This window comes from Rattus norvegicus, chromosome 6 (assembly GCF_021556685.1).
Source record: "Rattus norvegicus strain SHRSP/BbbUtx chromosome 6, alternate assembly SHRSP_T2T, whole genome shotgun sequence".
Lineage (NCBI taxonomy): Eukaryota > Metazoa > Chordata > Mammalia > Rodentia > Muridae > Rattus > Rattus norvegicus.
In genome coordinates, this window is record NC_141539.1 from 110,309,286 (window position 1) to 110,332,514 (window position 23,229).

The window sequence follows — 23,229 nt, forward strand, 5'->3', positions numbered from 1 at the left end:
CGTGTCTGTCTATTTGAGGCTGCTGAGTTAAGAGAGGGGAGAGGTCTCCTAGTTTTGCAGACCATCCCCATCCCCCTAACCCTACCCCAGGGATCTGTCCCAGCTAACCTTGGCACTGGTCCCAGTCAGGTTATACAACTCAGAGCCCCTATCCACTGTGTCCCCTGGAACAACTCCAAACCTGGCTGTTTCACCTTTGTCCCTGCAAGAGCACCCTGCAGAGCCCACCACACTTGGGCCTGCAGCGCCCTGGCCCCTCGGTACCGGTGGCGGCGGGAGCTGCCAGCTTTTTGGAATTCCTAATCGCTCCTGGCCCCGGTGATTGGCTGTTCAGCTCTGACCCCACTTGGGCTGCCGCCTGGTTGGATAAAAAGGGAATCTCCTTGGGGCTCCAGAGCATTAGACACCGGAGGGGGCACCTGGGACCAACTTCACGAAGCGGGGAGCCCGGCGGGGGGGGGCTTGGGGGAGCAAAAGACCCGCGGCCTCAGCCCCTCCAAAGAACCGGGAGATGACGGGGAAAGCGGGGGAAGCGCTGAGCAAGCCTAAATCCGAGACAGTGGCCAAGAGTACCTCGGGGGGTGCCCCGGCCAGGTGCACAGGGTTCGGCATCCAGGAGATCCTAGGCTTGAACAAGGAGCCTCCCAGCTCCCACCCGCGGGCTGCCCTGGACGGCCTGGCCCCCGGGCATTTGTTAGCTGCGCGCTCTGTTCTCAGCCCCGCAGGAGTGGGCAGCATGGGGCTGCTGGGGCCCGGAGGGCTTCCCGGCTTCTACGCACAGCCCACCTTCCTGGAAGTGCTGTCCGATCCGCAGAGCGTCCACTTGCAGCCACTAGGCAGAGCGTCGGGGCCGCTGGACACCAGCCAGACGGCCAGCTCCGGTAGGTGAGGGGCGAGGCTGCTTGCCTGCCACACTGCTTGGGAAAGTCGCATCGGGAGCTGCCGGCTCTCGCCTGCGGGCCCCGACCTCCCCCGGGAGGAAAAGTTCACGCAGGTCAAGGGATCTCAGCCTAGGCCTAAAGTCAGCGGGCCCCGGCTAGCGACCCGAACGAACTCCAAGGGTTTTCAGATTCAGCTTGTCCGACCCCTGCTCAGTTCTTGGGACCTAGTGTCTGTCCGTGCACGATCGAATATCTGGGTTGGGGCCCCAGTGGATGTTGGCTCCGGTGGCCGAATCCTTGTCGCATCATTTCCTTGGAGCTAGCTGGAGGGCCTTAGCTCCACTGCTCCACTGAGGCTCGGGCCTTGGGGAGGACCTGCTCTCCTGAAGCCCCGATGCTGTACCTAGAGCTGGCAGGACAGGAAAAAGGAGCTGGCCCTGGCTCTTGCCCCTAGGTCCAAAGTTGTCTTTTTCCTCCCAGTTTCTCGGTCCCAAACCCCCGTATTGCTTAGCTAAGGTTCGATTTCCTCCCGCTACGAACTGGGAAAATAAAGCCACCACCGCACCCAAAGGGCAGCCATCAGATATAACCTAAGAGGCACCATGTATTAGATCCCGATTTTTCTCTGGCTCAGGGACCTTGGATGAGCTTCCCTTCGCCCTGTCAGGGCCACTTCCCTCGCAGTATGTTCTAGCTCGCCGACTCTCAGTATTTCCCCCAGATTTTTAGTGCCGTTATTATGTATTAAACGTAGCAGGACAACGAAAAGTGGTTCATCGTAGGCTCTCCGAACTCGAACAGAAAAACATTTTGTGGGTGCCACAAAAGAGACAACGAACTCGCAGTCTCCAGCCCTTTCCAGCACCCCAGCTCCCCTGCAACAAGCCCGGAATCCTTGGGTCAACTTTTGGATCTGAGACTTGGGGGCTGTAGGCGGATGGGAGATCTCGGAGCTGGGAGGACCCCTGGGGATCCCTGCAACCCCGGTGCCTGTCTCATTCTCCCATGTCCCTCCCTGCCTTCCTGCATGCCCGGCCTTGGCCTCTCTTGCAACGAAATCTATTCAAAAATCTGTGGTCTCAAGAGCAGACCTGGAGAGGGTCGGCCTGGGCGTAGGGATGGGGATGGTGGCCGGGACCGAGAGCTTCGGTGGAGACCACAGGCCCGCGCGGCTCCCAGAAGGTGGGGTCCTCACCGTTTGCTCGGCGCTGCGGAGCGCACTCCCCATTCCACTCCCTGCCTCTCCGCTCGCTTTTCAGATTCCGAAGATGTTTCCTCCAGTGACCGAAAAATGTCCAAATCGGCTTTAAACCAGACCAAGAAACGTAAGAAGCGGCGACACAGGTAAGAGCCACACAGTCCTTTCTTGTTCCCATCCCCAGCCATCTCGTCCCGGGCCGGGTGACCCAGATGTCGTTTTCTGCGGATCACAGATGTGAGGGCCCCGGCTGCACCGGGGCAAAGACACCTGCGTCGTATGCAGGAGCCTATCCGGGGGCCCTGGCGTCCGGTGAGGGTGACTGAGCCAGAGCAGCCCCACCATTTCTTCGGCTTTCTCCCTGTGCTGGAGACAGGAAAGGCCCAGCTGGGTCAGACCTGAGCCGGAGAGGCGTCGGCGACCTCAGATCTCTGCACCCACCAGGTCGGAGATCACTCAGACCCTGTAGAGAGCAGATAGGTTCCCACCTCCTTCCGGCTGGAGCCATATCCAGGCCCCTCAACCACGGGGGATCCCGTTCCTCATACACTGCCCCAGGCTCGTCAACTCTCCAGGTTTCTGTTGCGATCATTTCCCCCCAAAACTTCAGTGCACGACTGGACCTTTGCTTTTGGTCTCTGCAAGTCTGTGCTGCTGGGCGAGTCGCTATCCTTCGTGAGCCTCAGTTTTCTAGTCTGAAAGATGGGGAAGAAAGTGGACTGTCTGGTTTCACCAGCCGAGGCCGCAGTTGGCTGGACTGCTTTGGTGTCGGGCTAAGGAGGGTTGACCAGCTCCAGGGGATTCACGCATTCTTCTGGCCTCCTGGGGTACCACGTACAGGTACTAATAAGCAGATACGTACACGCGCACACATATTTTTAATGTGAAAAAATAGTCTTTAAATAGACGTTGCTTCCCCAAAGTTAAAATTCAATGGACGAAATATGCTCTCTTCGTCCCTTGTCCCCACGGGCATGGGGGCCGGGGCTGGTTCAGACCTTCATTCATTTCAGCGACAACACTAATCCGTTCCTAGCGGAAATCTTTGAGGAGATTTTTAAGGGGGAAAAAAAAAAGGCAAGAGGACCCAAGCAAACAAAAACACAAACTGAGTTTGAGTTTCTGGGGGTGCTGTTCCTGGGTCCCTCTACTTCTCAGCAGGCCAGTTTCCCACTTTTCTCTCCCAACCCAAGTGAGGCGACCACAGGGACATTTCCCCACTGCAGCGCACTCTGGCTCGCGTTCCCACCGCATCCTCTTTTCTCTCCCCGGGTTGGTCTCAGTCTGTGCATCCTCTCTGTGGGTGCTTCCCCGAGTCCTGCATTTCCCTAGCCCCATTCCCTTCCGAGATCACTACGGACTTGATTTCCTAACCTCAGAACAGGTTCTGGCTTGAGGGAAAGTGAACTTTAGCTTGGGTTTCTCAGGGGAACCTCAAGTTCATTCCCCGACGACAGCTGCTTGCTTTGGTTCCGTTTTATTTATTTACTTTTTTGAATCTCTAATTGTTACTATCTTGTGCACACCTTGTAATGTGGGGGCGGGGTTGGGTTCGATCAAGCCAGGGAAAGGTACCTGGTGGTCAGAGGACAACTTTGTGTAGTTGATTCTCTTCCTTCCACCCTTTTGTGGGTTCCAGGGAATCTACTCGGGTCTCACAAGCGCCTTTACCATGTTTAGCCATCTTGCCAGACCAGTTTATTTTAAACGGAAAGAAAATTTATTAATCTAGTCCCGGGTCTTTTAAAAACATTATCCAACAAAATTAATTAAAACAGTACCTATGCATCTGTGTCTGGCTGGTCCTAAGGGAGTCTACCCTTCTGGTCAGCTGTGGTGGGAGGGGAGTGGCATTGAGAGCAATCTCACCCCCAAACTGGAGTACAGTGCGACCACTTAAAAACCAGGTAGCCCTAGCCACAAGTCGCTCCTAAAGTCCCTCTTGACCTGCCATTCTTTCTGACAGAGACATGGTTTGGGTTTTGGTGGATTAGGGCTGGGGTAGAACAGCTCACCAACATCAGAAAACTAGCTACCCTGGTTTTTTATTTCCGGTGCATGAAGGCAGTCGATAATTAAAAAGAAGAATGGGGACGGATTGCAGGTGTGGGGGATGGGGATAGACCAGCAAAACAAAACACATTTTCCTGAGCGTCTGTCCTCTGAGGATTTTGAGGAAGAGACCCTGGAATCCTATGAGGAGAGACATTTTTGCCTCCAGGAAACAAACCAGTTTTAGCTGGACTTAGGGGACAGACCAGGGATACAGCAGCCGTGGTGGCCTGGCTCTGGGATTTTGTTCTTAGGGAAACTGCAGACCCTCTTGTAAGAGTTCTTGGACTCTGCCTCAGTCTGAGAAGAGTTTGGGTCACTGAGTGGGGGAAGGAGATCTCCCTGAAAAGTATGTGGTCACCAGTAGGAGGATCAGTTCTGAGGTAGGAATGGGGGAATCTTGGGGAATTTAAGGTTTTCTTCCTTTCTTCCTTGTTTCCTTCCTTCCTTGGTTCCCTTCTTTCCTTGCTTCCTTTCTTTTTAGCTTGTTTTTTACTTTCTTCTCGAAGTGTACTTCTGGCCGGCCTAAACTATGGTGATCAAGCTGGCCTTGAACTTGCAGAGGTCATCCTCCCCCACTTTGCAGTGCAAGTGGCACAGACCAGTCCCCACCACACCTGACTAGTCTGTTTCTTGAATGGACTCTTTCCAAGTACAGGAAGGCCTTTGTGTAACTCTAAATGGCCAAGAGCCAGCTCCCTTTTTAGGTTTTTGGTCAGGTCACACACTAGCTGCTTTCCTCAGTTTCCCTGGTTTTAAAAAGGACTTTAACAATATTTTGACAATCCGCTCCAAAGATTTTCAGCAAGTGGCAGAAGAGAAATAGAGGGTAACATGTTCAAAATCCAGAATAACTAACTTCTCTCTTCCTTTTTTCTTTGTTGTGTTTTGAGACAGGGTCTCACAGTCTAGCCATGTCTGGCCTAATGTACAACAGGCTGGCTTCTATCTCATAGAAATCTGCCCGCTTCTACCTCTGCACTAGGATTAAAGGCATCGCTCCTACACCCAGCTTATGAGTTAACATTCTATGTATGTAGGAATTCTACGTAGTACCGAGAGAATAGAGAAAATAATTTAAAATCAAACTAGTCTTCTTCTATAAAGAGCACAACCTTCTCTTCTCATACATACTTTATAACATCCCTGGAGATATTAAAGTCCATATTAATTAGCACAGGAAATGGGGGTCACTTGTGAACTTTTTCTGTGCATTGGGAGAAGGCGAGGACACAACAGGGAGACATTTTACTAATAAAACCCAGTGCTGCTCCCAGGGTCCAAAACTCAGAGGATCAAGAAGGGGTGTGCCACCTTTTACACTTTCTGTTTGTAGGAACCCCGCCTGTGGTGAGGATGTATAGTTAAAGGCCAGGAAGATGAAGTGAGTGTAAGATCCGAGAAGAAGAGTTCGCACCTGTGATTTCTAGTTTATTTTAAAAGGGGGGTGGGGTTATGAAGCCCTGAATACTGGAGGCTGGCTGTTTGCACATGTTTCCCCAGGTGAAAGAAAGTAGCTTTTTTGCTAGCTTGTTTTGTTGTTTTGAGACAGGGTCTCTCTTCATAGGCTGTGCTGAAACTCACTGTGTAACTCAGACTGGCCTTGAACTCACAGAGATCCATCTGTTTCTGCCTTCCGAGCAATTGGAGGTTTTGACTAAAGGTTCACCAGTTCTCTACATGAGTCAGTGTGAACCATTCTGGGGGCAGGAGAGGGAACAGTCCACCCTCACACAGATCCTGGAGCAGCTGAAGCTCTGTGGTGGGTCTGGGCGGTACAGAGAAAGGGCAGATGTGGATGAGGGAGGGAGGGAAAAAGGGACAGGGTGTCAAGGTGTGTGTGACTCGGTTCTCACAGACAAATGCAGAAACTGAGGCTGCATTTGGCCTTTAAGAAGAAGAGAATCTTTACATTTGTTTGGGGAGGAACACAGGAGGCAGGTCCTGTGAGCCAAGCCTTTATTCCTTTGATGGGTATCTGTTTGACAAGATCTCTTTGGCTTGTGGGGGAGAAAGAAGACTGGCTGATTTTCAGTCTTCTAGAACTTTCTTCGTATCACGTTTCCCCACCAGAGTGCTGCCAGAAAAATTGTGAGTGAAATATCACTGAAGTAATGCCCACTACCAAGATAATATGGGGCCTCTCCCCCCGAAAAAAAAAGGCTGGAGAAGGTCATTGTGCGTGCATTCATGGGGGGGGGTGCATAAATGTGTGTGTGTGAGTGAGTGTGCATTTTTACATGTGTGTGTGTAAGTGTGTGTGTGTGTGTGAGTGAGTGAGAGAGAGAGAGAGAAAGAGAGAGAGAGAGAGAGAGGGAGAGCAAGAGAGATGAGTATGACCAAGGCACAGGAGAGAAATATCCTATGTTCTCCAAGGCAGGCCCTCATTTCCAGGGTTCTGAGTTCTGATCTTGCTCCTCTCAGGACAATCTTTACTTCCTACCAGCTAGAGGAGCTGGAGAAGGCATTCAATGAAGCCCACTACCCAGATGTCTACGCCCGGGAGATGCTGGCCATGAAAACGGAGCTACCAGAAGACAGGATACAGGTAACAGCGGCTGGCCCCTCCGGCCACCCGGGGACATCTATATACCAGGTCCAAGGGCCCCTCCTCTCACCATCTAGACCCTTCTCTGGAGGGAGAATCATTTGCCAGTGAGCCTTTCTCAGTAAAAACAGTTTATTTTGACCTATTAAGCTAACAGCTATTTGCTGAATACCTACAATGGGAGCAGGCCCTAGGAGGACAAGAAGCTTGGTGGAGAAGTCCTGCTGTCCCTTCTAAACCATAGGCTCCCTGGGTTGGCGAGAACGTTTAATGGTGGAATGCTTTGACTAGCAGGAATAAGGTCTTCGGTTCTATTCCCAGCCACTGAGAAACCAAACCAAAACCAAACCCAAATGAACAAAACACAGACGGTAACTTCCTGAGAGCACACTGTAGAGGCCCTGAGGAGGCTTGATGATGAGAGACAAGAGGTGAGGGAGGGGCGTTGTGAGCAAGCCTACCATAGCACATGACTGTTCTAAGACCAAAGGTAGGACCAGGCAGCTGTGGGTGGCTGAGAAGGGAAGCTGGCTTTTGCCTCTAACCCTGGTCAGCTTCTCCTCCTCTTCTCTCCTCCCCTTGAAGAAATACTGTCCCTCCTAGTCAGTCTTATTCCTGACACCATGTCCAGCTGTAGCTCTGTGCTCCCCTCATGACCAGACAGCTGTTGTTCCTGCCTGCAGCTCCTCCTTGGTGTTTCTCTCTGGTCTGGTCCTGAATGTGGCTGGGTACACATTCTGTGCCCTCTGCTGGGACTAGTGGGACCCGGCCAAGCCCTTCCTCCTCTTCCGAACAGTCACGTGATGTAACTAGACACTTTTCTGGTCCTGTGGTAAGAATGAAGGGGAAGCTCCCAGACAAAACATATTCCCTACCCCAGAAAACCCAGGAAACACATCATGAGGCTAGAGATTTGAGAGGGATGGGAGGATTATTTCCAGAAGATCTGATTCCAGTCAGATCTTAGCCTCAAATGAAAGTTGCCCCTGGGTGGTTCAGAGGGTAGAGTCCTGCTCCTACAGAACTGGCAGGGGTCTGGGTAGAGGTGGGGTGAGTATGTCCTGAGTTCCTGATGCTATTGCCTGGCTAGTGTCTCCTCTCTGTCTCCACTGGAAGTCCTCTCTGTCAGCAGGTGCGTGGAGGAGGGGAGCATCCCGGATGTACTAGAGAAGGAGGCAGAGGTTGTAGAGTTGTTCAGACTGTCTGACTAGAGAGCCAGAGAATGAACGTGAGGCCAGGAGCTGTTTTTCCTTTCCCTGGAAGTTGAATTGGAATTTCAGCTCGGGCTCTGGACATTGACACTAACAATAAGCTCCACTATTCCTAAGCAGCTCGTGCTCATCTATAGAGACCTGGAACTATTTATTCTCTCTCAGTTGAGTTCTCGTGGGAGAGATTTGGGTGTGACTCTGAGTTGTTTGTGTGTGCTCACATGTGCATAGAGGAGGGGGTTTGCTGTAATCTAAGCCCTAGTTTGTCCAGTCATCTCCTTCTGCCCTTCATTAGCATCAACTTGGCCATTCCAAGCGGTTTCTAGACTGTTGCTGACAGGCCCACATTTGTACTGCTCATTAAGAAAAAGGAGCCTCTGTCTCTTTTGGTATGCTGTCTCATCTCTGGCTGCCGTGGGTGCGGTGCGCTGGGCAGGGCTGCTGGAAGCTAGAATCTCCCCAGTAACTGCCCTGCAAAAGCCCCAACAGCTCCAGGCTAGGCTTCATTGAGTCACTTGGAAGTTGTCTATAGGGAGATGTTAGAAGTCATGTAACCTGCTCGGGAAGAGGTGGAAATTAGAGAGCATGTATTGCTCTGGGACTATGGAGGCTGCCTATGGATGGGTGAATACAGGCCAGATGATCTGGCCAATCTTCTGGGTCTTACAGAGCTAAATGCTGCCTGCCCCTGAAGGCGTTTGTAAGTGATGAGGTGACCCTGTCCCCAAGGCATTTAAACAGGTGGCTTGATGTGTATTGGTAACAATTCCAGGCATTTCAGAGAAGTGTGCATGTCCCAAGGGTGAACACAGGCAAGGCATGGTGACATAGGTAGTGGCTGGTGACACTGATCCCAGAGCCAGACTCCTGGGTTCATAGCCAGTCATCTCCTCCCAGAGCCTCCCTGTACTAACGGGACTAGAATGGCTTCTCCCCTTGTGCAGATACAACAGGCTGCCCGTGAATAGAGCTCAGAGCAGTGGCGGACACGTGTCCCCGGCTCACTCAAGAGTCAGCTCTGCGCTCACTAAATCCTGATGACAGGTGGCAAGGTAGAGACCAGTTGCCTCCCTGAGTACTGTGGAAATGAAGGTCAGTCAGCAGCTTCCCGTGCTCAGTAGCTAGTAAGCAGAGGACGGGAGATTGGAAACCAAGTCTGTCCTTAAAACACCCCTTTTCGCCTTGGGCTTTTTGGTTGAGGAAGCTGAATCCAAATGGGGAAGAACCAAGGTGGTTTGAAAGCAGGCAGGAGTGAGGTCTGGGCATGCTGAAGAGGAGAGTCTGATGTATCTGAAGACTGACTGATACCACTGTATCACCTGTGTGCTGTGTGCATGTCCACACGCGTGTGCATGTGCGTGTGCATGTGTGTGTGTGTGTATGTAAGGCGAGGGAAGCCATTACAGGTAGAAGGGGACAATGTCCGTTTGTTTGTTGTTTTGTGGTGTGAGAGAGAACTGACATCCTCATGTATACTTGACCAGCACCCGACTCCTGGGCTACCAGAACAGAGGCAGCCTCCATATCAGGATCAGGGTCCTCACCAGGCTTTGAGCTGCCATTACTGGGTTGGGAGTGCGGGCCAGCTAGACTTTACCAGTCCTAAGTAGCCACTCAGGGAACTTAGCCCCGGCTTACCCATGCCAAGTACACTCCTAGTACAGCTGGTCTTCCTTCCAACCCTAACGACAGCCCATGGTGCACACATGCATGCTAGGGCACATCTACTTCTGCCCTTTGTTTCACTGCCAGCAAGTCACAGGCTGAGCCTCAAAAGACTCATCTGTAAAAATAAAAATAATGGGCCAGAGAGATGGTTCAGAGGTTAAGAGCACTGACTGCGCTGGGGATTTAGCTCAGTGGTAGAGCGCTTGCCTAGGAAGCGCAAGGCCCTGGGTTCGGTCCCCAGCTCTGAAAAAAAGAACCAAAAAAAAAAAAAAAAAAAAAAAAAAAAAAGCACTGACTGCTCTTCCAGAGGTCCTGAGTTCAAATCCCAGCAACCACATGGTGGCTCACATCCGTCTGTAATGAGATCTGATGCCCTCTTCTGGCGTATCTGAAGACAGCTACAGTGTACTCATATAAAACAATAATAAAATAATAATAATAATAATTATTATTATTATTATTATTATTATTATTATAACATTTTCCCAAACTCCTGACTTGCTAAAAAAGATATTGTGACTTGGGGGCATTCACTAAGTAGTCACCACTTACCTCTTAATTAAGTGACTGTCATGCCTCGTGGCATTTCATCCTTCAGCACCAGATGAGGATGGTGTTGATTTCATACCCATTTCCTGGATGAAGAAACTGAGGGCCTGAGAGGTAAAGTCAGTAAGGAACCAAAGTTTTGAGCCCAGTTTAACTGCTAGAACATGAGATGAAATGACACTACCTGTACAAACCATAATCACTAGGGTAAATGGCAGTGACATTGGGCCAGGCCTCACTGGGCAGCTCTGGGCTGGGAATGGAGTGCTGTGGTGCACAGCAGGGCGAGAAGAGGGTCTAAGTCACTGCAATATATCTGGCCGTACAGTTCTTTCGATGTGTCGAATTTAGGATATACATTCTGGAAGTTTCTTCTAGGTGTTAGTCCTGGGGAGTAGGAAATGGATTTCCAGACGAATCTTATTTTCTCTGAGGTTGATTGTAAGAGGGGGTTATATACACGGTTTGTTTTTGTTTCGTTTCTGGCATTAGGGAGCGAACTTAGAGCTGTGCCTGGGTTCGGCAAACATTCAGCCACTGAGCCACACATACTCCTGGCCCTATGGGTTTTTTTGTTTGTTTTTTAGATTTCTCGTTTCATTTCATTTCATTTTATTTTATGTTATAAACTGGGTGCCTGCCGAGGCCAGAAAAGAGCATTGGATCCCCTGAAACTGGAGTTACAGACGGTGGTGAGCCACCACGTGGGTGCTGGGGACTGAACCTGGGTCCTCTGCAAGAGCAGTAAGTGCCCATAAAAACGGAGCCATCTGTCCGCCCCACCCCTCCTTGGCCCTCTTTTAAAATATTCCATATTTTTCTTTTTGAAATTTTTATTTTCAATTGTGCATGCGTGCGTGTGTGTGTGTGTGTGTTTGAGTGTGCTTGTGTATAGATGCATGTGGAATTGTGGTACACACACTCAGACATGCTCCCAGAGACCAGAAGGGGATGTCAGGTGTCACACCCTGTCACCCCATGTCTTAATTTCCTTCAGACAGGGTCTTTCCCTGAATTTGGAGATAGGCTGGCAACCAGTGACCCTCAGCCAGCATCTCCCAAGTGCTAGGATGATAGGCCAGTGTGTATCAGGAGGGCCTTCATTATCCTTTTTTTTTTTTTAAAGCCAGGGTTTCTCTGTATAATCCTGGCTGCTCTGGAACTCTGTCTGTCAGCCAAGCTAGCCTCATGCTCACAGAGATCCACCTGCCTCATTTATTTTTATTTTATGCGTATGGCTGTTTCGCCTGTATGTGTGTCTGTATGCCGTATCCTTGGCAGCCACAAGAGGTGTATAGATGCATAGGGAAGTGTGGTACATACACTTGTAGTACATGGTAAGCCACCATGTGGGTGCCGGGAACTGAACCCAGGTCCTCTGCAACGACAGCATATGCTCTTGACTGCTGAGCCATGATTCCAGTTCCGTGTTTATTTTTTACAATGGCGGGGATTGAACCCAGGGCCTTTGTATATTCACAGACAACTTTTTAGACCATCACTGATAGCATCCCTATGCCCTACCAATGTAAATTTAATTGGTTTGTAGCCGGGCCTTGATGTCTATATTTTAAATCTCTCCAGGCGAGTGCTTCTGTGTGCAGTCAGCATAAAAACACCAACGCTCACACTTAAGATACGGTTGAAAGTGGGTTAAGAATGGAAGTGGGACTGGAGAGATGGCTCAGCGGTTAAGAGCACTGACTGCTCTTCCAGAGGTCCTGAGTTCAATTCCCAGCAACCACATGGTGGCTCCCAACCATCTGTAATGGGATTTGATGCCCTCTTCTGGTGTGTCTGAAGAACATATTTCTGGTATGTCTGAAGAGAATAACTTTTTTAGAAAAAAAGAAGTGGAAGAAGGAAATAACTTGTTCATGGTAGACAAAAGGATGCTGCTTGCAGATGCCCAGAAATGTGCGCAATGCTGCCCCCTACTGGACATCAGAGACCATGACAAGCTTGATCTTAAATGGTCTTAAATGGGATAAGGTGTTAAGACAGCAGCTTGAAATGTGTGTCTGTAGTGTTCTGTGCACTGAAGAAGCTGAGGTAGAAGAATTGCTCGAAGGTAGGGTGATGACCACAAGTTAGAGGCCATCAATGTATACATACCACATCTCAACCCCGGCTCTCAAGGTGTGGTGCCACACACCTTAATTCCATGGCTCAGAGGAGAGGCAAGAGGACCTTTGAGAATTCTAGAAAGTTTCAGGTCAATCATGGCTATATAGTGAGACTTTGTTTATAATAATAGTAATTTAAAAAAAAAAAAAAAAGGTCAGGCCGTGGAGGTTGATGGTTCACACCTTTAATCACAGCACTTGGGAAGCAGCCGGCAGACCTCTGAGTTTGAGGCCAGCCTGGTCTACAGAGCAAGTTCCAGGATAGCCAGGGTTACACAGAAAAACCTTGTCTCAAAAAACAGACAAACAGGGGTTGGGGATTTAGCTCAGTGGTAGAGCACTTGCCTATCAAGTGCAAGGCCCTGGGTTCGGTCCCCAGCTCCAAAAAAAGAAAAGAAAAGAAAAAAAAAACCAGACAAACATCAAAAATAAATAAAATTTAAAAAGAGAGAAAGGTCCTGTCTCAAAACAAATTAATCCCTTACACAGATGCGTGCGCGCACACATACACACACACGCACACACTCATGCACACACACGCACACATGCAAGCACACACAAATGCAGAATGGGATGTTGGCTAATGGCCACAATTCCAAATTCATCACTTCCAATCAGTGAAGAGCAAAGAGGCTGGGTGAACATGACTGTGACAGATGCTGCCACCTGGCGGCAAAGGCGTAAGCCTGGACAGCAGACAACTGGCTCTGCTGGTCCATGGCTACAAGCCAGGCACTTGGAGGCCGAGGCCGGAAGATGGTTTAAAGCCTTGGGCTGGAAATGGTACTCCGTGGTAGAATGTTTGCCTAATTTACACAGGCCTGGGTTCAGTCCTCAGTGCCACATAGACCAGGTTTTGTGACTGGGGAGGGGGAGGCAGGATGGTCAGAAGTTCAAGGTCATCTTCAGCTACATTATGGACTTGGGACCATCCAGGGATGACACGAGACCTGTTCTCAAACAGCAACACTAAGAACAAACCAGGGGGGCTGGAGAGTTGGCTCAGCAGTTAAGAGCTCTATCTACTGCCATTCACAGGTTTTAGCCTTCCATTGACCAATTAACTCAGGGAGCAGGGTTCACACAACAGAAGCTCGTGTACTTGGGAGTTTCCTCATGGTGGTGAAGGGCAACTAGATTTGGGGGCCAGTATTTAGCATCTGAATGCATAGGAGCACCAGACCAATCCCTTGCGTGGGCATTTGAGCCTGGACTATAATCGGAACTGTAGCCTTTCAGCTGGATCCGTTTGCATGGATCTTCAGATGACAAGAAGGGAAACCAGAGGCTGTCTGAATTAAAACGTTGAAAGCCCAGCGAGGAGCTGGCTCAGCAGTTAAGAGCATTTGCTTCTGCAAGCAGGCCTGGGTTCCGTTCCAACAGCTATGTAAGGCGGCTCTCACCACCTTTAACTCCGGTTCCAGGGAATGTGGTATCTTCTTGTGGTTCCTGCGGGCACCTTCCTGGACATGCTGCATGTGGAGAAAAGTAGGCACACACACACACACACACACACACACAACACAGACACACACACAGACACAGATAAACACACACACAGATAAACACACACACAACACAGACACACAGACACAGATAAACACACACACAGACACACACACATATACAGATACACACACATACACAGACACAAACATACATAGAAACACACACAGACAGACACAGACACACACACACACAGACACACAGACAACACAGACACAGATAAACACACACATACACAGACACACACATACACAGAGACACACATAGACACACACATACACAGAAACACACACACACAGAGAAGGAAAGGAAAGTCTTAGGTTGGAGTACAGCTTGAATGTACAATGATGGAGTATTTGTAAGGCCCAGGGTCCATCCACATGTGGGGGGCAGGGAGATTAAAGCCTGGTAGTTAGCGCTTGCCTTTCTGCCTTTGACTACACTTGCTGTCATTTCTAAGTCTAGCTTGGCTAAAGGACAAGTGTAGGAGGCCAGAGGGACGGGTAATGCCATTGATTAACCTGCCCTTTAGGCAGACTCCCATTGATTTTCTGGGTCTCCTTTGAAGTCCTAGGAGCTAGCAATTATTGAGCACTAGCTGTATGACCAGCTCTGACTTTAGGCACTTTCCACTTTCTTCATTTAACCCTGAAAGGTAACACAATTGTCCCTCATTGTCGGAGGGGGATTAGTTCTAACCGTTCTCCTTGGGAATGCTCAGGTCCCTTTATAAAATGACAGAGACGGTGACGTAGCACAATAGCAGAGCACCTGTCTAGCTCGTGTTAATCTCTGGCTTCTACTATGGGATGGGCAGTGGTGGGGGCAAAGAATTTGTACACAATGTATACACACCCTCCTGTGTGCTTTAACCCAGTGGTTAACTACAGTATCTAATCGAAGGGAAGTCTATGTAAATAGTTGCTACACCAGTTACTTTGGGAATAATGGCGCACATGCAGGTATCTGTAGGCTTAGGGAGATGGCTCAGTGGGTAAGATGTCTGCTGTGCAAGCAAGTCTGATCCCCGGCACCTGTGTCAAATGCCCGGTGTGAGGCCATGCATCTGTGGTCCTACTTTTGAGAGGTGAAGATGGCATAGACTTCACTGGGCAGCCAGTCTAAGCAATCCTGAGTTCCGTGTTTAGTAGCAGACCCTGTCTCAATAAACAAGGTGAGCCAGGCGTTGGTGGCAGAAGCCTTTAATCCCAGCACTGGGGGGGGGGGGGGGCAGAGTTAAGCAGAGCTCTATGAGCCAGCCTGGTCTACAGAGTGAGTTTCAGGTCAACCAGGACTACAAAGAGAAAGCCTGTCTTGGAAAAAAGAAAAAAGGATAGTGTGACAGAGGAAGGCACCTGAAACCTCCACATGCATGGCACTTGCACGTGCACACACATTTGCAGAATACACACCGGTTGTTGAGCCCACTGACATGGATACCGAAGGCCAATTGCACATCTTTATTTGAAAAACCTAAGTTTGGGGCTGGAGAGATGGCTCAATGGTTAGAGCACTGACTGCCCTTCCAGAGGCCCTGAGTTCAATTCCTAGCAACCACATGGTGGCTCCCAACCATCTGTAATGGGATCCGATGCCCTCTTCTGGTGTGTCTGAAGACAGCTACAGTATACTTATGTATAATAAATAAATAAATCTTTTTTTTTTAAAAAAAAAGAAAGAACAAGAAAAACCTAAGATCACATAGCACCTTTCAGTTCTGATTGCTTTTGGCTCGGATCAAGCAGAGTGACTTTTAAAAAAGAGTTATTTATTTATTTATTTATCTATGTATCTATTTATCTATCTATGTACATGAACACTCTATTTGCATGTAGGCCTGCATGACAGAAGAGGGCATCAGATCCTATATGAGCAGCATATCCCGTCCCGGATGGTTGTGAGCCACCATGTGGGTGCTGGGAATCGAACTCAGGACCTCTGGAAGGGCAGGCAATGCTCTAAACCACTGAACTACCTCTCCAGCCCAAGTGTGGTGGCTTTTAAGCTCTGTGCACACACTGGTTGCTTCCATCAAAGGAGGAGGAGTATGAAAATGGGTTGTCACTTCCCTCCAAGGCAATCATCATTTTGGAAGCCGGCTGCCCTAAAACAAAATCGTTTTGGCCGTCCAGGTTTCCTCCATAAGTTGCAGCCTCATCTGGTCTTCATGGAGAGTCAGACATTCCAGGAACTCGTAATTGAGGGGTTCAAGCCACCAGCTGGTGCACACCCCCCCCCGGGAGAATGTCACGGGGAAAGCTGATCTTCACGCCAGTGATTCATTTGCCGGAGGAGAACCCGAAAAGGGGGTTCTGCCCATGAGCATAAACAGATCGACAAGCCTGTACCGAGTCTTTAGTTCCTAAACTGTCCTTTCCACCTCACAGCCCTGCTGCACCCCTGGAACCCCTGGACTACCCAGGGGAATACACCTTACATGGAGGGCAGGCAGGGGTGTCCTGGTGTATGAACATTCTATGACGCCGTCTCTAGAATTCCCGATCCACACTGTCCTGAACATGAAAAGGTCCTTAGTCATTTTAGCAGCAAAACTCACATGGTGGCAAGAGCAGACAAGGCCTCATGCAATTCCTGGGTGTCTCTCTGTGTGGACAATGTGGGTGTGGCTGTTGCAGAAACTGAGGCTGGCAGAGCTGATAATGAGAGGCACAAGCTCTTGACTGCAAGCTATCTCAGCCGGGGGGGCTGGTGGCAGTCACCTTTAACCCCAGCACTCCATAGGCAAAAGGCCAACCTGGTCTATAGAGTGAGTTCCAGGATAGCCAGGGTTACACAGAGAAACCCTATCTTGAAAGCCAAAACAAATAAACAACCACTTCCCCAAAACAAAAACAAAAACAAAAACAAAACCCTATTAACAGTCTCTTCAGTCCAGGTTCCATATGCTTCCTAAAATCTCAGCCTCTGGCTGCAGTGTTCTAGCTAAGGAACTGGGACTTAGGAAGCACTGCTCTCCTGCTGGCAGGGTAGGCTGACAGGATGGCTCACCTCCCCGAGGGGCATCCGGCTGGTGTCCAGTCATAGGTTTGGTGGTTGGAATCTGTTGCCATTTATTCTACGTCATCTTGCCTGAGTGGTTGAGGGAACCAGAAGCCACTTACACTCGTGTACAGGTGAGTCCTTTTAGATGTTGCCTCTGTGGGAAAGGGCAGTTTGAAACAAATGTATATTTTGTAGAGGATGACCGTGTTAATAGGGGGAAGATGGGAGGAGACCTGTCCCAGACAATCCCCATGCCCAGGGAGAGCAGACAGTGGGGCAGACACCCTGGAGAACCGGCAGGCAGCCTTGGGGAGTGAGGCCAGGGCCAGACAAGCAGGCCATCTTCGAGGCTCACAACACTATTGCCCAGAGGACAGCTATCCTGTCACTTATAAAAACTCTTGTTCTGTGGCAGTTTCCCAAAGTGTTGGAGGTCTTGGATCTTTGCTTTCTGACTCCTCAGATCTAAACAGAAACTGCAGATTCCAATGGGTGATGTGTGGCAAAAGCATGGCTCACTGGCAGGTGCTACCACCCAAGGAAGGTCCAGTGATGGCTTTCTAAGTTTTTGGTCACTGAGAACTTGGGGATAATCATGGCTTCTGAGGCAGTGATGTTCCCATTTTTATTTTATTGAGACAGTCTTACTACTACGTTAACCATGGCTGGCTTGGAACTCACCACATAGACCAGGATGGCTTTGAACTCCTAGAGACCCATCGGCCTTTTCCTATTTTTGGAGTCTCCTGGTTATTTGCAAAGAAGAGATATGCAAACATGGCTATAAGGGCTAATTTGAAGATGTTTTGAAGGATGCAGTCTTTACCAGTAGGGAGAGAGCATCCCTGTAGCTCACCAACATGGATGGGTAGCGCCAGGAGCGCCCCCTGCGGGGTGTGGCCGGCCCTACTTCAGACTATGTCTGACAAGTGACGATCTGCGCCCACTGCGCCATCTGGCGGCGATGGCGGGAAGCGCCAGTGAGCAAGGCCTCGGGAGCCGAGCGTCCAAGCCTTAGCTCCCCGGTGCCCAGGCAGCTAAGGGTTAAGCTGTCAGCGGCGCGAAGTTAAACAGGTGTCAAAGGCGCCCCATATATCTGCAGATTGAAATCAAATTCTTTGCCGTATAAAAAGATAAATTACCCAGGCGCTGCCGCGCGTCCCACTCATCACGCCAGCGCCAGACGGCAAGCAATTTTTTTTTTTAATGTGCTAACGACCTAATCAAGCAATCAAGTCGGAGAAGATTGCAGAGTGACCGGGGCAGCCATCTGCCGGCGAGCCCCGCATTCATTTCCGCACCCCCGCACCGGGCGGGGGCCGGGGAGGGAGCTGCCGGGGGAGAAGAGGGGAAAAAAAATCCTAAACAAATTAACACCCAATTTTCCCCGTCTAATTAGTTAAATGAGAAGTGTTTGGGGTCCCCCGGGGAGGGGGAGCAGCTCGTGGTAAGGCGATCGCTGCCTCCCCAGCATTAATTAGTGCGGGTCAATGCCGTGGCTCCCAGGAGAGAAGCCGCTTTAATTTCCCGTGATATTTCAGTGCCTGAGGCCCATCGATTCAAACTGAAATTAACTTATTTTTCAATCAGCCCAGGGCTGCCCCTGGGGGTGACTCTTCTTTTGCCGCCTCCTGAATAGAGCTGGAGCAATTTTTCATCAAAAGCTGATACCGTGGCCGCCCAGGGCGGGGGAGGGGCCCGCGGGGAAGGGCGGGGGCGCCAGAGGCGAGTGGGTGGAAAGCGCCCAGGAAACTGGTTTTCTGTGCCTAGGTTCCTAGCCTGAGATCCAGCCTTCAGGCCCACCAGTTTACCTGAGGACATTAACCTTCCTTGAGGACAAGGCTGGGGAAATTCTGGGCTCTGACAGCTGCTGGCCTCAGGAAGGCTATTAGGGGGATAAAGAGACATCCTGATCCCCTGAACGGGCTGGATGCCTGGATTCCCTCCTGGAAACTGCATTGTAGCACAGTGACAGAGTGCTTGTCTAGCCTAGGCCCTGAGTTCCACCCCCAGCACTACAAACGGTGATGATGATGATGATGATAGTGGTGGTGGTGGTGATGATGACGACGATGATGATGATGATGCCGACGATGATGATGATTGGCTGCTGCCGCTGCAGACACCCCTAAGGGACCCCAGTGTCTTTCAGGCTCAGCCCGTACCAGTCAACTCAGGGACCAAATATACAGTCTCTAGGGTGTCACCTACTAAGCTCTTCTCGGCCCTAACAGTCTGTAGAATGTCATATTCCTTACCTGACCCAGGAAGGTCACCCACTCTGTCAAAATTCCATTCAATGTTAGGCCTGGAATGGTGGGCAGCAAGGTATGTGGGGGTCTATGGTGGCACAGCTGTGAGAAGGCAGGAAGATGGGGCAGATGAGTCAAGGAGAGTCTGCAACCTGCTGCCAGACCCCTGGCAGTGCACCCACTGTTCTGGCCTCCACAAACTCACACACTGGTGCTCTTCCTGGGCTGTGGGGAAGAGCAGGGCCAGGGAATCTGCTCTTAAAAAAGCTGTCATTTCATTTTATGTGTTTGGGTGTTTTGCTTGTGTGTATCTCTGTGTCCTTCTTGTGTGCCTGGTGCCCCCAGAAGCCAGAGGATATCAGACCCTCAGAACAGGAGTTCCAGAAGATTGTGAACTCTTGTAGGTGCTGGGAATCAAACCCGGGTCCTCTGGAAGAACAGCCAGTGTTCCTAAGCACTGAGGTGTCTCTCCAGCTCCTGGAATTTGACCTTTTGTAAATAGGTCTGAAGGTGGGATATCTATAAATGTGGCCCAACACAAAATCGTAAACTTAGTTAGAGTGTGATAAGGTTTAGGCCTCTTTTTTTTTTTTTTTTTTAGTTTAAATTTGATTATGTGGTACTCAAGCCAGAACTTCATAGATGACAATGACCTGTGGCAGTGGCAGGAGGCAGGGCACACCTGTACACTGAAGGTGCGAGGCTCTGTTTGCACAGGTGATGAGCATCTCAACTACAAACTGAGGACCTTACTGGATGCTGCCACCTGCCGAGCCTTGTCTGAAAGCCTCCCTAGCTTGGCTCCCTGGAATGGCTTTGATTTAGAACAACAAATGGATCCATTTTGCCCAAGGTAGTCTCGAGTCTTGAGGCCATTATTCTGAATACCCCCTTAGTCTGAGACTCCTCGGGCACTCTGTGGAGGAGGGAAACTGGGTTAACAAACCCCGGAGGCTGACAGAGGTAAGGGCCTTGGGCCTGGAGTCTCCCCGAGTGCCGCTCTAACCATTTCTCCGCACTGCCAGGTGTGGTTCCAGAACCGCAGAGCCAAATGGAGGAAGAGGGAGAAGTGCTGGGGCCGGAGCAGCGTCATGGCTGAGTACGGCCTCTATGGAGCCATGGTGAGGCACTCCATCCCCCTGCCAGAGTCCATCCTCAAGTCGGCCAAGGACGGCATCATGGATTCCTGCGCCCCTTGGCTACTGGGTAAGAGCCCGCACCCTCCTTGGGGCCCTGCCCCTGTGGTGAGGAGAGCGGGCTCCACTGGGGAGAGGGAACCGAACACTGGGTGGGGAGACCTGGGCCACAGTGACCCAATGGCATAGAGGTCTTCCAAACGGGCTATCCCGTCTTTCTGGGGCTATCCTTTGCACCTACCTACTGGGTGTCAGGACTCCCATCCTCAAGTCACTGGCTTCTCACACTGCTAGCGTAAGGAGAACGTGGCCCTTGCCCTAGAGTCCGTAATGCTTTCTCCCTGACTAGAGGTGGGTTTATAGTGAATTAAACTCTCCCCATTGTGACTTGAGGGGACTATGTCCCCCTGGCTACCTCTCTAGCTTTGCCCAAGAACGTCTTGGCCCCAAACCTCTTTCTGCCAAACCCAGTTGCCATCCAGGCCAATGAAGACAGCATCGGCTTATCTTGGGGTCCTAAGGCCTGAATTCCTATGACGGAGGGGAAGGGTGATGCCCGGAAAGTACAGAACGGGTTGCAGGGGGCGGGGTGGGGGTGCTCAAGCCCAAAAGTTCGATGTAGAAGGCCTGAAACTCCACCCCTACCAGGCACCCTCCCGCCCCACCCCACCCCCGGTCCAGCTGTGGGACTTGACTGTAGGATGTGAAGAAAGGCTTTCTGCTCCTCCTTAATTCTGGCCTCTCTCTATCTTTGCTGTTTTCAGTTCAAGATGGCTTTCCCAGGCGCTTTTCTAAACCCGAATACCAACAATTCTTTTTAGGGATGCACAAAAAGTCGCTGGAGGCAGCAGCCGAGTCCGGAAGGAAGCCCGAGGTGGAACGCCAGGTCCTGCCCAAACTCGACAAGATGGAGCAGGAGGAAAGGGCCCCGGATGCTCAGGCAGCCATCTCCCAGGAAGAACTGAGGGAGAACAGCATTGCGGCCCTCCGAGCCAAAGCTCAGGAGCACAGCACCAAGGTTCTGGGGACTGTATCCGGGCCTGACGGCCTAGCCAGGAATGCTGAGAAGCCAGAAGAGGAGGAAGCCATGGACGAAGACAGGCCAGCAGAGAAGCTCAGCCCACCGCAGCTGGAGGACATGGCTTAGGTTAAGGGCTGCAGGCCTTAAGACTGCTCTTCTCGGGTCCTGTGGTGTGGGGAGTTCTCTCTGAGGCAGGGCCATGTCTGGCTTCTGCTGCACCTCCCCACACCTCAGGCCCTCGACTACCCCACCACTCTAGGCACAGGCCAGTTCTGGCGTAGCTTTGGACCATGCTGAGATATCCTGGACCTACTCCTGATCCAGCATCCTCATCCTCAGCCCGGCTCCCCTGCCTCCAAAGCCTTCTTGCTACTCCAACATCGAGGTCCTGCCATTTCATCCCTGAGAGACTCTTGTCCAAGCCTAACCCTTATTCTCTGCTCTCTAAGCCTCCTTCTCAGCTCAGCCCCACTCGTGCACTCCAGCTCACAGCCTGGCAGAGCTGTGATTGGATTGAGGACCTGCACACCAGCTCCGGTGTCCTGAGCACCCCAGTACTGGGCAGACAGGCCTTTCCCTCGTCACCTGTTCCTTCTCACAGACCTGCGTCCTGCTGTGTGAATGTATTGCTCCACGGGTGACCGCTGCATTCTCTGCCCTACCTAAAGACTAACAGGGCAAGTCTGTCTGAGTCCTTCTGCAAACCTGTCTCATGCTACGCTGTGGGTCATCCTCAAGCCTTTTCTGTACCCAGCCTGCCCTATAGGTTCCTCCTTTGCAGAGGTGGGCTCACCACATTGCCAGTGTCTAGGCCCTGCACCCTGAGGGTGGGGGCCCTTCTCAGCAATGCTGTGTCTTGCTGTGCTGCTGGTGAGCCTTCGCCCAGAGCTTTTGCAGGCCAGGGCCTGTGTTCCTGAAGCGTTTTGACCTTTCTGCCTATGATGTTGACTTGCTGGTTAAAGCTTCCTTTCTCTAGAGCTTCTTGTAGCCCAGTGGTTCTCAAGCTTCCTAATGCTGTGACCCTTTAATACCGTTCCTCATGCTGTGGTGACCACTCCCACCCCCTAACCTCAAATTTATTTCCTTGCTACTTCATAACTGTAATTTTACTACTGTTGTGAATCACAATGTAAATATCTGATATGCAGAATATCTGACTATGTGACTCCCGCAAAGGGTCATGACCCACAGGTTGAGAATTGCTGTTGTAGCCAATTGGTTCACATGTGCCTGCTTTGGAGAAAACCAGTGCAGCTCGAAAGCCACAGACATGGCCTCACGCTGACCTAGGCAGTCCTAAAAGGCTAATCTATCTAAATCAGACCTGCACTGTCTACACACACACACACACACACACACACACACACACACACACACACGATGAATAACAAGAAAGGTACAGGGAAAGCTCAAAGGACGACAAGGCAGGTAGCTAATGAAAAACCCAGACTAAGCTCCAGACACTCCTAGCTCCATGACAGTTGTATGCCCAGAAACATGGAGCATGTCCAGAGAAGGAGCCATGTTGGACTGAAAGACTTCTGCCTGCAAAGGAGTGGAGCTGTCCATCCTGGTGGCCCATCTGCAGATGTCCCTTCCACCTGACTTTACACTTGTACTGGGGGGGCGGGGTACCCGGCCTTATGGAATCCTCTGCTTCCAGATCCCCAGGCCAACCACAAGAATCCCTTCATTCTGTGAAACTAGGCACTCCACCCACCATTTTAGGGGCCGCCTCACAAGAGAGGCGTGAGGCAGTGAGTGGTGGTTTTAAATCTGTTTTGACAGTTGAGTTCTTCTTTCGTTCTGTTCATAGAATTCTCCACTTCCCAGTTCTTGTCTTCTTCGGGTTGAGATGTTAGACCGTAGTTCTGCTGTGTAAATAGTGTATATAACGTGAGAAGGAAGAGACTGGATATCGAGGTGTTTGAAACACTGAAGTGTCAGAACTTTTAGGTATCTGAAGCATAATTTCTGTGCTGTTTTCTGTAAAGACACAAGCAAGAATAAAATTCATGCAAAGACTGCTGGACGTGGACCCAGGAGCTCTCTCTAGGTGGGGTCAATAGCTTACGTGT

The 23,229-nt window shown here is 50.6% G+C and overlaps 1 protein-coding gene across 1 annotated transcript; it reads left to right on the forward strand.

The window, feature by feature from the left end:
* The first annotated feature begins 394 nt into the window (after nt 1-394).
* Nucleotides 395-23,180, forward strand: Vsx2 (visual system homeobox 2). Its single transcript, NM_001169128.3, is given in 5 exon segments — nt 395-881; nt 2,141-2,225; nt 6,556-6,679; nt 20,020-20,200; nt 20,952-23,180. Coding segments are annotated over 5 exon segments (1,086 nt in total). The 5' UTR covers nt 395-511; the 3' UTR covers nt 21,278-23,180.
* Nucleotides 23,181-23,229: the final 49 nt, after the last annotated feature.